This window comes from Rosa rugosa, chromosome 2, assembly GCF_958449725.1.
Source record: "Rosa rugosa chromosome 2, drRosRugo1.1, whole genome shotgun sequence".
NCBI classification, from domain to species: domain Eukaryota; kingdom Viridiplantae; phylum Streptophyta; class Magnoliopsida; order Rosales; family Rosaceae; genus Rosa; species Rosa rugosa.
The window spans coordinates 9,046,490-9,060,865 of record NC_084821.1 but is presented as its reverse complement, the minus strand read 5'-3'; the positions used below and the strand labels follow the sequence as shown (position 1 = coordinate 9,060,865).

At 39.9% G+C, this 14,376-nt stretch overlaps 3 protein-coding genes across 3 annotated transcripts; 1 reads left to right on the top strand and 2 right to left on the bottom strand.

Annotated features, from left to right (window-relative positions):
• Positions 1-282: 282 nt before the first annotated feature.
• On the top strand, positions 283-2,673 carry LOC133728920 (CBL-interacting serine/threonine-protein kinase 10). Its single transcript, XM_062156369.1, has 2 exons — positions 283-436; positions 767-2,673. Exon 2 carries the CDS (start codon positions 1,193-1,195, stop codon positions 2,549-2,551), a length of 1,359 nt encoding a protein of 452 aa, XP_062012353.1. The 5' UTR covers positions 283-436; positions 767-1,192; the 3' UTR covers positions 2,552-2,673.
• Positions 2,674-3,950: 1,277 nt separating this feature from the next.
• LOC133731738 (uncharacterized) lies at positions 3,951-6,130 on the bottom strand. Its single transcript, XM_062159148.1, has 4 exons — positions 5,948-6,130; positions 5,676-5,814; positions 5,176-5,309; positions 3,951-5,070 (listed from the first exon to the last, which is right to left on the bottom strand). Exons 1-4 carry the CDS (start codon positions 6,079-6,081, stop codon positions 4,257-4,259), a joined length of 1,221 nt encoding a protein of 406 aa, XP_062015132.1. The 5' UTR covers positions 6,082-6,130; the 3' UTR covers positions 3,951-4,256.
• Positions 6,131-13,043: 6,913 nt separating this feature from the next.
• On the bottom strand, positions 13,044-13,895 carry LOC133728921 (uncharacterized). Its single transcript, XM_062156370.1, has 2 exons — positions 13,556-13,895; positions 13,044-13,478 (listed from the first exon to the last, which is right to left on the bottom strand). The coding sequence occupies exons 1-2, from the start codon at positions 13,712-13,714 to the stop codon at positions 13,374-13,376; spliced, it is 264 nt and encodes an 87-aa protein (XP_062012354.1). The 5' UTR covers positions 13,715-13,895; the 3' UTR covers positions 13,044-13,373.
• Positions 13,896-14,376: the final 481 nt, after the last annotated feature.

Genomic DNA, 14,376 nt, shown 5'->3' with positions numbered 1-14,376 from the left:
AGTAAATGAAAGTCACACCAACTATTCCTAAAGCTTCTAGTCCTAGTTACCACGTTACAAAATATCCTCACAGAATTTAGGAATGGGAATCTCATACCAACCATTCCCAATAGTGCTTTTCCCTCCTAGCCGTTTGGTGTAGTTTCAATTTCTAATTCAAATCTTCCCGTGGGTGGGCACACACTCGAACCCAACTCCCCGCGCTGGGCGTTTTGGGCTCCAACGTCAAGATCAGGCCCACTTTACTTTTGGTAGCTGGATTGGAGCCGCCCAGGTAATAAATTAAACAAGAAAAACCCAACACTTTATATTTAGGTAATAAACTCTACGCAAAAATTTACTTTTAATATTTTGAATTTGCAGACCTCCATTGCTTGGTTTGCCTCTGGTTTTGGGGATCCATAGGTTTCGGAGTTTCTTCGTCTTCTTCATAAAGGTAACGTCTTTTTTTTTTTGGTTCTTCAATTTTGCATAATTCAAATCTTTCAATCTTAGAAACTATGCCCGCTTAAGGTTGATCAAAGTCTGCTAGTTTTTATCATTAGGATTTGCTGCCGTATACGATTTTCTGATTCATCTGCTTAGTATTTGAAAATAAAAATTGAATCTTGAAGATGTATGTGATGTTATTTTTGTGTTTGAATTAGAGCTGGGTTTGATCCGTATGTGTAATTCTGCAAAAGGGTTGCTTTCATTTCACGGAAAAGTTGAGAAAGGTTGTTGCTTTTTTGGGGTTTTGATGATGGTTCTGTTTGTGATTTTTCAGGGTTGATAGGTTTCAAACCACATAATTTGTGCTGAATTGGCAGTATTGTGTTGAAGGTCGTTGAGGTTTTTTTTTTTTTCGTGGCATAATTTTAGCATTCTACTGGAAGTATAAAAGCCAGGGAATGCTGAAAGATGTGCCTGACCTCTCCGAACTCCGATTCACAACTCCATAAGGTTGTAGCTTCAACAGAGCTACGCTTCAGTTTTCTTGCTGGTGTAAATTACAGTAGGTTTGGTCTTGATACCCAACAGCAGGATGATCCCACAAGTAGGTATGCCATGCCGGTTGTGTTGATGCACGACCATTGTGAAGACGGTTGAGCTTGTTATATTGCTGTAAACTCCTGCTTTGTAAGATTATATATAGATAGTGTTTGCGGGAGCAAGTTGTGTGTTTGTTGTTTATAAGGTGTTGAAGCTTGAAATGGAGAATAACTCTTATATATTGATGCAAAGGTACGAGTTAGGGAGACAGCTGGGTAAAGGCACCTTTGCCAAGGTTTACTATGCAAGGAGCTTGATAACTAATCAGGCTGTGGCTATCAAGGTTATTGACAAAGAGAAGATTATGAAGGTAGGGCTGATGGATCAGATAAAGCGAGAGATATCTGTTATGCGACTGGTTAGACACCCCAATATTATACACCTTTATGAGGTCTTGGCGACCAAAACTAAGATATACTTTGTCATTGAGTATGCCAAAGGCGGTGAGCTATTTAACAAGGTGGCCAAAGGAAAGCTGAAGGAGGATGTTGCACGGAAATATTTCCAGCAGCTGATAAATGCACTTGATTTCTGTCATAGCAGGGGAGTTTATCACCGGGATATTAAACCAGAGAACTTATTGCTAGATGAGAATGATAATCTGAAGATCTCTGATTTTGGGTTAAGTGCCCTTGCGGAAAGCAAGCGCCAAGATGGTCTGCTTCATACCACTTGTGGTACTCCTGCCTATGTTGCTCCAGAAGTTATTAATCGGAAAGGCTATGATGGTGTGAAAGCTGATGTTTGGTCTTGTGGGGTGGTCTTGTATGTCTTATTGGCTGGTTATCTCCCATTTCATGATTCAAATTTGATGGAGATGTACAGGAAAATTGGTAAAGCAGAGTTTAGATGTCCAAATTGGTTCTCACCAGAAGCACGTAGGCTTTTGTGCAAGATGTTGGATCCAAATCCCAATACTAGAATTTCCTTAGCCAAAGTTAGGGACAGTTCTTGGTTCAGAAGAGGACCAAAATCCAAAGAGAAAGAGGTGGCTCCGGCAGGAACAGAAGCTTCAAGTCCCAGTGAGAATAATATGGCTGCTGAGGAAAACGAGGAGTCAGGGAGACCTTCAAACTTGAATGCTTTTGATATTATATCCCTTTCTGATGGGTTTGATCTGTCTGGCTTGTTCGAAAAAAATCCTCTAAATAGGGAAGCAAGATTCACTTCAAGAGAGCCTGCCAGAGTCATCATCTCCAAGATAGAAGAAATGGCTAAGCATCTGAAGCTAAAAGTGAAAAAGAAGGATCATGGATTGTTGAAAATGGATCGATTGGAGGAAGGCAGAAAGGGGTTTTTGTCCATTGATGCAGAGATATTTGAGATCACTCCAACTTTTCATTTAGTAGAGGTCAAGAAATCAAATGGAGATACATTGGAGTACCAGAAGATGTTGGAGGACATGAGGCCTGCTCTGCGAGATATTGTCTGGGTTTGGCAAGGTGAGCAAGAACAGACGTCGCAGGAGCAGCAGCAACATGAACAAGAAGAACTGCCACAGAATCAGCCACAATTATAGCTGAAATGCCTGTTTTCTTTATCATATCTCCCAATTGTTTGTAGATTTCAGTCTCCTAAACTATTAACTTTGTGTTTTTCCTTTTCAAGTCTCACGACTGGTTTAATAAAGTTGTTCATACATGTGCATGGCTAACTTACTCTACTCGGTTCTCTTCTTCTTTTTGAGACTACTCTTCTGATATTATTACTTTTTATTGACACTACCTACTCATTGATTTAGACTTGCTAACAAGATCACAGATGTTCCAAGTGTGACCCTGTACAAAATTGAAAGTTCAACTTTATCATGTACCCAGATTAAAAGAAAAGGTTTCAAGCATGAAACACAGTACAAATACTTCAATCTTTAAGATTTGTTTTTCAAAATGTAAGCATCAATTACTCAAAATCTAAGTCAGACTCTGAATTTCATTTATATTTAACAATTATTTGTTGCAAGTCTTCTGCACATTTTTTACGTAGGAGATTTTCATGAACAATGTGGTGATGATGAGTGGAGCATTTTCTTCTATCTTATATTTGAGCTTTGTACTGTTTCTAATTGCCAAAGACAAAATTGGGGGGGGGGGGGGGGGGGGGTTGTACTTGCAATCTGGCGCGAGGTTTAAAATATTGGCCATAGATATATTAGCACAAATTTACGGAGATATTGATTTCAGTAGTGAACCACATTTCTTGTTGATAGAAAAAATCTCTCTCTGTGATAAAAAATGATATCTCGACAGATATTTCAGACCTCTGAAGAAGAACAATATGTCGACAGATGGTTTAAGTTTTTTATCTTTAATGTATGACATGTGTCACCTCTCTGAGGATACATAGGTGCAGATACAGACATCGACCATATTTTTCCTGAGGTTAGTCTGAGTGCACATGTTAGTCCTCCTGTGGTTCTGTATACATGACCTTCAAAAGCATAAAAAAAGGCTTCCCTATCCAGATTTCAACTGCGTTTACTTATTGATCCCTGCCGACTTCACTAACCAACTATGGCTTGTAGGGTAAATTCTGCAGTATTTTAACCAGCTAACTTCATCCTTTTCAATTTTGACAAACTGTTAAAGTTCTGAACGGCAAGCTCACAAATAGCATGGTAACTCAAAATAACTAACAGTCTCAATGCTCCTCAAACCTTGAGATCAAGACAAAAGAAGAAAATGAAGAATTTATCCCCAGTCAATCAATTATATTCAAACTTCAAATGACTGTTGAAAGTCGGTTTACCACAATTAATTCAAGAACTCAAACATGAAATGAAATGGAAAATAAATTTGGGAACACGACTATGCCAACAAACAAAACAACACATCACCCATCTTCCAAAATCATATCTCGTCTGCATAAGCAGATAATGTACATGAAACATTTAATAACAGAATATGAATTGGCATACTGGATAAGAAAAAGAAAAACAGTTTTATTACCCTACATCTGGCACTATTAGGGTGCTCACTGCTTACAACATGCCATCAGGCAAAGATGACGATAACCCATCTAAATTTGTCGATCAAACAACAACATCGTAGTCAAGCAAACTTGCTTGCTCCAACAATTATTCGTAATAAAAACATGTTTGACTCTCTATAATTGGATGAAATTGGGAGACTTGGTCACTAGTTATCTAAATTTGTCGATCAGACAACAACATCGTCAAGCAAACTTGCTTGCTCCAACAATTATTTGTAATAAACATGTTCGACTCTCTATAATTGGATGAAATTGGGAGACTTGGTCAAGTCGATAATCTCAGGATAAGATGTAGGAACTCTACTCCTCTTGCCACAGAAACCATTTCTGCACAGTGGTGATGGAGTTATCAAATCTACTACCTCAGAATCACAAGGCCTGAGATAACTATTGCTGGGCGACGGTTCATTGTCTGCAACTATTATAGTTGGTGATTGTTCCCTTGCCGGTTGATCCAACTCGACAGTCCTGTCATCAAACAAACCTGTATTCTTACTTGCTTCTGTATCAAATGATGGAATGACAATGGAGTATGGCATTCTCACTGGTGATGTGATATATTCCCCAGTGATGTCTTCTTGTACTTCTTTATCGCATCCATAAACGTGACTAGATGTATTGCCAGTATCCATTTCCAAATCATTTGCTGAATCGTGAACCATAAAATTTGATGATGTTTCTTCCCAGGAGAGACCACTGTTCATAGCTTCATCAGATACCTTATCATTATACCACTCATCTTCTCCTACTTCTTTACTCTGTGCGTAGGCTTCGTTACTTCTATTGCCAATATCATTCTGCTGATCATCTGCTGAATTAGGAACTACTGGGTCTGATAATGCTTCTTCCTCTAATGTATTGATATGCATAGCTTCGTCACTTTCCTTTTCCTTATACCACTCATCTTCATTATCAGAAACATCATCCGATATACAGGAAGGAAGCTCATCCATGGGGCAAATTTTGACCTTCATCTGTTCTGGGAGGCGTGGACAACCAGCAGCATGCTTGGTGTGTTCGGTTGAAAAAAAGTTCACGGTGAGGTTCAAACTGATGACATACAGACACAAAATTCACAACCTTTTAGTAACAGCAAAAACATGTGTATTCATCAACACTCAAGTCACAAAACACGAGAAAAAAATAAGATGATACCTTTCCCAAGGCGGCAAGGTGAGCATTGTGTATGCAAGTTTGATCTTATTGGCAAATCCTCCGAGGGATTTAAAGTTCGCTGCAGCCTTCCTTACTGCCTTTGATACATATGGGTTCTGCCAGGCCCATTCAAACTGCAAAGGAAATGTTGTAAGTCCCAAATTTCAATCAACAGCAATGTCCAATAAAGTTTGATCCCAATCAATATTACTTGGGACCAAAATGACTCCAGAATTGTGCAAACTCAATCTGGGTCCCAATCAAACTGATTTCACATAACCTTTTAAAGTATTAAAGATATAATCTTTGGGTCCAAAATGAACATAATGGAACTTCCCAAGTTTAATCAAGCCAATGATAATACATATAACATCATAAAGTCATCAACTTTGAGAATCATCTAGCTAAATGGTTCCAATTTCTCAAATTCAAAACACATATCCAAAGCAACACACACTCAATATGTAATTCTAAAGAGAAAGAACAGAGTAAAGATCTACCTGGAGAGCTGAAGTGTTAGTTGGGAAACCATAAATGCACAAGGCCATCTCCCATGGCCTCTTCTTCTTGGTTCTCCAAGCACCTCTCCCAATTTCCCCATTGTGCTGCCTTATTCGCCGCCGTGGATTCACCGTGAATCTGCAATTGGGTTTTCACTCATTAGTCCAATTTCTAAAAGAAAGTCTCAAACTTTAAAACGAAATCGAAACCCAGATTGATCAAAATCATTCCGGAATAGAAGTCTGAAAGAATTGGGGAAATTGGATCATACCCAATATAGGTGTGGCCCTTATAACGGGGGCAGCGTGACGTCAGCAGATAGCAAGCAAAGAATCGGCCTCCTTCAGATTCTTCCGGCGTTAGGGTTTCTGGGTTTTCTGATGCGTTCTTTCTTCTCTGCCTCATCTCTCTCTCTCTCTATCAATTTTGACATGTACAGTGATCAGACGTATAGGAATAAAAGGGGGATAAATACAATTCGACCGTTGGGGTCTACGGTGCCTTTAATATTTGAAATTCGGTTCGGTATTTATACGGTCGTGATCAATCAGGTGGCACTTGATAGCATCCCACTCTTTGCCACGCGCCCTCTTTTATTTGCTAAATCTTATTTTACAGAAGGGAAAAAGAAAATAAAATATTACCTTTTAAAGGCCACAAGTTTAGAAAATTTTCTTTTGACCCTCTACTCTTCTCATTCCTCTTGAAGGCCCCCTCAAGTGTTTTTCTTTTTGTCAAAATTTCCCCAAGTTTTAAAGAGTATTGTTTATATAGGCCGGACGCCTAGTTTAGCCGGTTCATGATTAGTCTCTGATGAGAGTTTTCTAAGAACTATGACAGATTGTGTTGCCATATATAGCTTGTCATACGCAGATTGATAAAAATGTATATTCCTTAGAATATCCTCTTTAATGAATTTTGTGTTGCCACTTGCCACAATATGGTATATTGAATTTTGTGTTGCCACAATATGGTATATGGGGTAAGCCATATTTCAAGGTGATGGGCTAAGCCATATTTTATGAAAATACAATTCGTGATTATGTATTAAAATAATTTAGAGAACGCGTATTCAAAACAAACGAAAGTCACCCCGTGACAACATCATATTAATTGAAAACTCTGACAATTAAATATGTTTTTCTCAAAGAAACAACAAAAGTCAATCCGTGACAAAATCATATTAATTGAAACTCTGACAATTAAATATGACCACAAGTCCCACCCTGGACATTTAAAAGAAAGAATCCCCGAAACTCCCTTTTAAAACACGTACTCATGAGCATCAAGTAGCTCCCCTCTACTCCCCATAATGTACAATGACAACATACTAGAGCTCTAACTGATCGTATCCACTCACCCGACCAAAGGCATGAAGTCCCGATATATATGTCTGAGGTCACTCCCAGCCGCCCCAAATCCTCAGACCTCCTCAGTCGTCAGATCAAAACATTTAAAAGCGGTCTCTCAAGACCAAATGTTACTCAACTCTCAAAAGAAGATGTCACCTCGTGACCTCCGACTAGAGGTGGCAAACGGGCCACTAAGCACGAGCACGGCACGCTTAAAAGCGACCCGGCACGGCCCAAGCCCGTTAGTGGCCCGGCACGACCTGAGCACGTTAGAATAACGGGTCGGGCTGGGCCTAAGAATATTGGCCCATTGGCCCGGCCCGGCCCGAGCCGGTAATGGGCCCGGCACGGCCCGAGCACGACATATTGTGGGCCGGCCCGTTACAAACACAAAATTTCATTTTGTTTTTAAAAATATTAAAAAACTACAATGATGAGATTTGAATATGAGACTTTTTTATTTAAAATCTCATGACAATTCCACCAATGCTTTCTTTTATATTGTCAAAATAATGAAACAAAACATTATATCCTTGTTTTGACATAAGTATTTTTTCTAAATATTAAATATATGTTTATTAATAAAGACTAATCTCATAATAATACAACTATAGAATGAAGGAAAAAATAATAGATACTAAATCTTCATTATATTAATAAAGATTAATCTCACAATAATATACTAAAAAAAATATATTTTGAGTATTTTTTTTCTTTCTTTCTTATAGTGGAATATAAAAAATTATTAGAAATCTAATCTTAAAAAGCTAAGATTAAGAAAAACGTTGTAGAACTTAATTTATTTTAATTTTCTAAATAGTTAAATAAAATTAATGTTTATTTGTTCAAATTAAGATTTTAAAATCGTACTTTATAGTGGGTAGGCACGAGCACGGCCCGTTATTGACCCGGCACGATATGGGCTCGGGCCATGGGCCGGGCTGGGCTTAATGTTTAAGTAAATGGGCCGGCACGAGCCCGGCACGATAATAAATGGGTCGGCCCAAGCACGGCACGAAGCACGAAGCACGACTAGGCCCGCTTAAAATGGGTCGGGCCGGGCCGGGCCGGCCCGTTTGCCACCTCTACCTCCGACCATCAGACCTCCCCGGCTGCCAGATCAAAACATTAAGCAAGTCGCTCTTGACCCAAAATGTTAAACCAAATCAAAAGGAGATGTCACCCAGTGACCTCTGAATCCTCAGACCCCCGGTCATCAGATTCAAAACATTAAGCAAGTCACTTTGGACCCAAAATGTTAAATCAACTCAAAAAGAGAAATCACAACCCGTGACTCTCAGATCTTCAGACCCTTGGTCGTCTGATAAAAACATTTCAACTCTCATTAAAGCAACTCACACCAAATCTTGATACTTTTCAAACAATAGAAATTCCCAATTCCCAAAAAAATGTTTCCCAAAAAGTCAAGCCTCAAAACAATAGAATGAAACCCATCATACATATAGCTTAAATCACCCATCAACCCATAAGAATATACATATTTCACATAAATATATATAAATGGTCATTCACTCAGGAATGCCACTAATACTAACTATAGTTTGCAGTTAAATAAATAACTCCCAAAACGATAAGGTAACTTCGTTCGTAAATGAACATTGTGAGATTACTCACCTCTGAATCCTGATGCGTCTTCTATACAGAACAGAGATAACACAATCACCAAATATCTGTCCAAGACAACTTCATCAAGTACCTAATCAAATATGGTCTCACTTAGTACACAAAACACAAGCAATTAAAGTCCGAAACCCCCGTTTTGAACTAAAATCCCCAAAATTAACGCCAATCGAGGTGAAACCTCATCCGAGACCATCCAAAGTCTCTGGAATACTTCTACGATCGATATATCAAAACCACAAGTAGATCAGACAATCGAATCCACACGGATCAAAAACCGAAACAATCGAAAACGGTAAAAAGTCAACCTTCGCGCCCCCCTAAATGAAGCTTCCTGAATAATTATTTGTCCGAAAATAATTCCACTCCATTCCTGAACCAGTTACTCGTACCAACAACCACAAAAATAATTCCAAAAAATCTTCAGAAAATAATAACGAATTTCCAGGGTATTACATGCCGACTCGAGTTTCCACGGATTGAGATCTTCTAATTTTTTTTCTTATTCTTAGCCCCTAGAGAACGCCTAACCTTCCTCTTCTTTGAAGGAGAGACCACTAGCTTACCTGCTTGTTGAGGAAGCTCCAGAAAATGATTGAAATCCAACGAAATGGGAGAAGTTTCTGCACCAGCACAACCACCTTTGACTTTTTACTGTAGGTGACTAACGTCATAAATCCGATCTTTTAGCACTTGAAAGCACCAGAACCTCCACAGAAGCACATTAGACAGGGGGTACCGCCTTTTTAGCCATCACTGGTGTCCGAAACCTGTGCATCTACATGGCCAATTCTTGCGCAGAAACACTTAGCAATGTGAAAGTGAAGGAAGAGGGAGTTACTATGAATGGATTAGGAACCTGAGCCTGTGCCACAAGCTACCTGAGATTGGATGGTGGTGCGGCCTTAGAACCAGACGTACTGCCTCCACAGCTACTGTTAGGGTTAAGGTTAGAACCTTGAATCCCTGCCCCTACTCTGATCTGGCTCCCCTGCACTAGCACTCACTTGACTCCCCGCCAAGACACAAACGTCGGTCTGGAGGGCCGCCACAGCCTTGATGGAGGTGTTCCAGTAAGCTGCACGTCCAGCAAAACCTGAAAGTCTTCTCATATTTGAAGCTCAGAGTACCTCAACGCCGAAACCAAACTCGAACGACATTGAGGGTAGACCTACTTCACCGGATCAGAAACAAAATGGGTGACGCATGCCCTGGCTCTAGTACCGCGATGGATACCTAACCTATCCAATTGAATGATCTTTCCAAGCATTGTGCCAACCATCTCAACCGCTTCATTGGCAAACAGCGTCAGTGGCAGCCCCAATATCTCAATCTAGACCTTAAAACTTTGGATCATAATTATTGTAGCATCACTTAGACCGTCATATTCAGCCAACAGGAACATGGAGCAACTGTAAAACCATGGTCCCCCATAAACAATCTACTTGCTTTCATCCTCCTTTGAGAGTTTCAGAATGAACCTATCTCTTTGATTGCGAATCGATAAACAATTCTTCAAGCCCCATACAAATGCCATAGTCCCCATCAGAGATTTAGGGTATGTTTTTCTTCTTTTGAGAGATCAATTTCCCAACACCAGAAGAGTAATCAAGAATTGCAGCTACCCCGACGGTGCCAAAGGACACACATCTATTGTCCGAGATAGCAAGTGCGGCGGCGAGCCGTGTTGAGACCTCCTCAATCATTGTGGATGACAACAGTGCTGAAATGAAAGTTCTTGAAACCCTAACTCTGAGAAACTCTCTCCTTTCTGTCTTGAGGGATAGTTGATGTGCTAGCGCATTTATGCCCATACAATTTTGCTATAATGGTATATGAGTAAATAACATCAAACTGGCAGAGGTTTGATGGTTAATAGTCTGAATGTTTGATCAAATAAAATATAATATATGAAAATAATAGATGTGTTTGTTGGATATATCAAAGACCCATTTATATCCGACAAATTAAATATTTTTTTTAAGAGAATGTTGTCAATCCATTAAGAGTAAAAGTAGGTAATAATATATCATGACTCACCCTCTACGCGCTACGTCAATATTGAGTCATGTAATGCTACCCTAAAACAACCTAGATGTAATTATCCTAGCGTGAACCACAAGTAACCAAGAAGACAACGCTAGGGTTTAAGACCGAAATCCGTGCTAACCTATTTAAAATATTTATGACTGTCTTACGCAGAGGGGGCTTCCCCAGGATCAATACTAACTAAAACCAAGTCCAACAAAATCCAGACTAGCCCTAGCATAGCCCGAGCCCGAGCCCAAACCCAAAGGTAAAGGATCCAGACCCGCATCAGTGGTCAAGCCACCATTCCCACCACCTGCAGCCAAGATATCAGAACTTGTACCGCCGACTAAGTCCAGACCAAACTCGTTGCCGCCATAGCCAACCCCAATCTATTCGGTTGTTTCCAGCTCAACCTTAGCGCCACCGTCACACATCGCTAAGGAAATAGCAACAGCCAAACTTGAAACGCCTGCCCCAGCCTGTGATCAACTCCTCGCCATCAACGAAATCCCGACCACCATTAACCCAGCATCAAGCCGAGCCTTCACCACACAAAGTCGATGAGAAAAGCCCAGCGTCGCCATCAACACCAGGCTTCAGAAGAAGAATCCAGAACTGCCTTCAATTCGAGGGAAGGAGAAGCCAGTCACCCCACTCCAACAAGATGAAACGCCCTCGAAAGCATAGCAGTAGTATGAGATTAGAAAGACCCGATTGCTGCCGGAGACATGGCCTGGAATACCAGCGAAAAAAGAACAAAATGAGGAAACCAGCAACAGGACGAGGCTGGCCCTCTGCTTAGCATGAACTGCGTATACAAATGCAGCATTTGGTAAAAAAAACAACTCTCTTATTAGCAGAACGGAAGTTTTCAAATCTGTGCTGCTTGCATTCACCTAAAACTTAATTCTATCTATCCTCAATCAACACTGAAAATGTGAGTTCTATCATTTTATTTGCTTATCCGTGGTACATCGACATGCAGCCATGCACTCAGTACAGCCACGTTATGCAGATTCACCAACCAACCAAAACCGACATATAGCTTGGGTGCCAGAAGTCTGTTGAAAGCTGCTATAAAATATCAGGTCAGAAACTAGTTAAGGAAACACAGGTGTAGAAAACACCTCGCTGTGTGCATCCCATTTTAAAGGAACTCCAACAAAATATGCTGGCTCCTCGATTCTCATTCTTTATCTTGGAATGAAAAGTGCAAAGATCATTATCAGGTAGATCAAGGGTTTACCGCAAATGCCCAATTCCAACTTTCAATTAAGGAAATCCTGAAGCAGTTGCACTCACATGGATTTCTGTAACCCTAAAGCATGCATAAATTGAAAGTTGGAACTTGAGCCTAACAATTCCTCATACAAATGATGCTCCTACCCCTTTTCAACAATTAAAACAGAAATCAGATGCCATAATACCACAACATCGAAGACGATGCTTGTGACGCTCCTATCTCTTTTCAACAGTTAAAACACAAAACTCATAACTTTGACATCAAGGAACTTGAGCTTTGCTTGGCCACATGGTTTACGACTTATGGATTGAAAGCTGCATAAATGAACGCGAACAAGCTGAAGCAGAGACAATTTGAGGGCAAAGAATGGTGAGAAACAGTTATCAGAGAACAGAGATTATGATTCTACTATGAGATGACCTCAATTCAGTTGCTACTGCTTCATGAAGATTGAAGAATTTCACAGAACAATGGGAACAAGAGTTGGAATATTAGAGTTTAACCAACAACCACAGGGGGACAGAGCCAGGAGTATTTGCTTGGTGCAGTTATCTCTCTAGAAAAGGGTCATAACCTCACTAATATTTGGCATACAACGACACTGCAAAGAACATCTTAGCCAGTATGAGTTAGAATCATGAAGCACATATTCTAGCAACTAAGAATCCACATCCGGATTACATCTTTCCACATCTGGATTACACCTTAACTTAGAATATGAAAGGCATCACAACACTAACGGATGCCATAACACACCAACATTTCAACAATGAAGATGATGCCTATGAAGTCCAGCACAACTAAGCGACATACGCTGCATGTGGTATGCACGCATGTTAGATAGAGATTCCTGATATGGAACTTCTAATGCCTAAGCCAGTAAACAAGAAATGCCACAGCCAAGGCAACCAAATACTTCCATCATCCCTAACCAATAAAGAGATAGAACCTTGACAGACGCAATTCCATTCTAAACTACGTTTCAGAAAGTGTCACACTAGAAAACATTTCCGAAAATTAAAGTCGATAGAGGTGAACTTGTTATTAATAACACTTCCTTTCTATAAACAACATCAACAGAGTAGCTGAAGTATAAGGTATAAAAGTAGCCAAACCTTGTGATTTTTAGCTTTTATAGGATAGTAAGAGAACCACACCACACTCAATGTTAGATACAGAAACCAGATAAATGGATATTGCAACAATTACAACTTACAAAGACACTAGGATGGACATTGATGAATGGTAATTACAGCTACATAACCATTCCCAAAACAGCACAAAACAATGGATTTTTCAATTGGATCTCTAAAAATTACACATCTTAGCAAATGAGCTTTCAATATCATACACCACCACCACCATAGCAGTTAATCCCAAACCTGAACATACACGTGTTATTAGAAGCAAGACCCAGTTCCCCAAAGAGGTCAATCCGTTGACTTTGTGGAAGACGTGACCAAATGCCTCCAAAGGTATCGTCCACTGGCCATGTCCACAAAGGTCCAGAACCCAGATTCCATGGCTGAGCAAACCTGCAACAAAAACCAAAGATTGAAACTTTATCCAAAATGATAGAAACCCAGAAGAGAAAGATTGAAAGCTGGGTTACCTTGGAAAATCGATTGGGGGAGTTTTTGGGGTTAATCTCGAGGTGGGTGTCATCGTCGGTGGGGGTCAATTGGGGCGGCTCGGATTTGAGGTTTCTGAGGAGGAAGAAGCCGGCGAGAGTGGCGGAGAGGAAGACGAGGATGAATCTGAGAGGACACATTTCGATTCTCAATCTCTCAGACGGAGACGGGGGAAGGGTCTGAGAGAGAGAAGAGGGATTGAGAGAGAAATGTGTGGGGTTGGGTGATGATGATAAAATGAAAAAGAAAAGGGAGGGAGGAGCAGGAAGGGTGCAGTTGAAGAATGGTCAATTTTTGTTAGGGGAATGAGATCATTGACTAACATTTCAAGTGGGGTGGGTTTTATTTGTAACTTTGGATGCATGCGATAATTGCATTCGACCTACCTCATCCACAGATGTCTTAATTCACTTTTTTGATAAATACCTTTTTTTTATTCATACATTGATAGGAATGCACTAGAAACTCCGATATATAATTTGGTAAGGTAAGCAAAAGTTTGAAGAGAGGAAGGTTATCTTTAGAACTCCGAAATACAATCTCAATTCTGAAAGATTAATGTGGGACACGTCTTCACAAACTTATGTATCAATTTTCGCAAGAGATTTACAGATCGCGTGATCCAAAGCATTACTGCTAACAACAGGGATCGAACTTGGATTGGGGCTCAACCACAAGCACGCCCATATCAACTAGATTAACCCACGTTGGTAGTAAAATATATTCTAGGTGTGTTCAAAATATTTTTTTAATATATATTTTATAAAAAAAACAATCATTTTTATCCTCATCCTGTGATGTT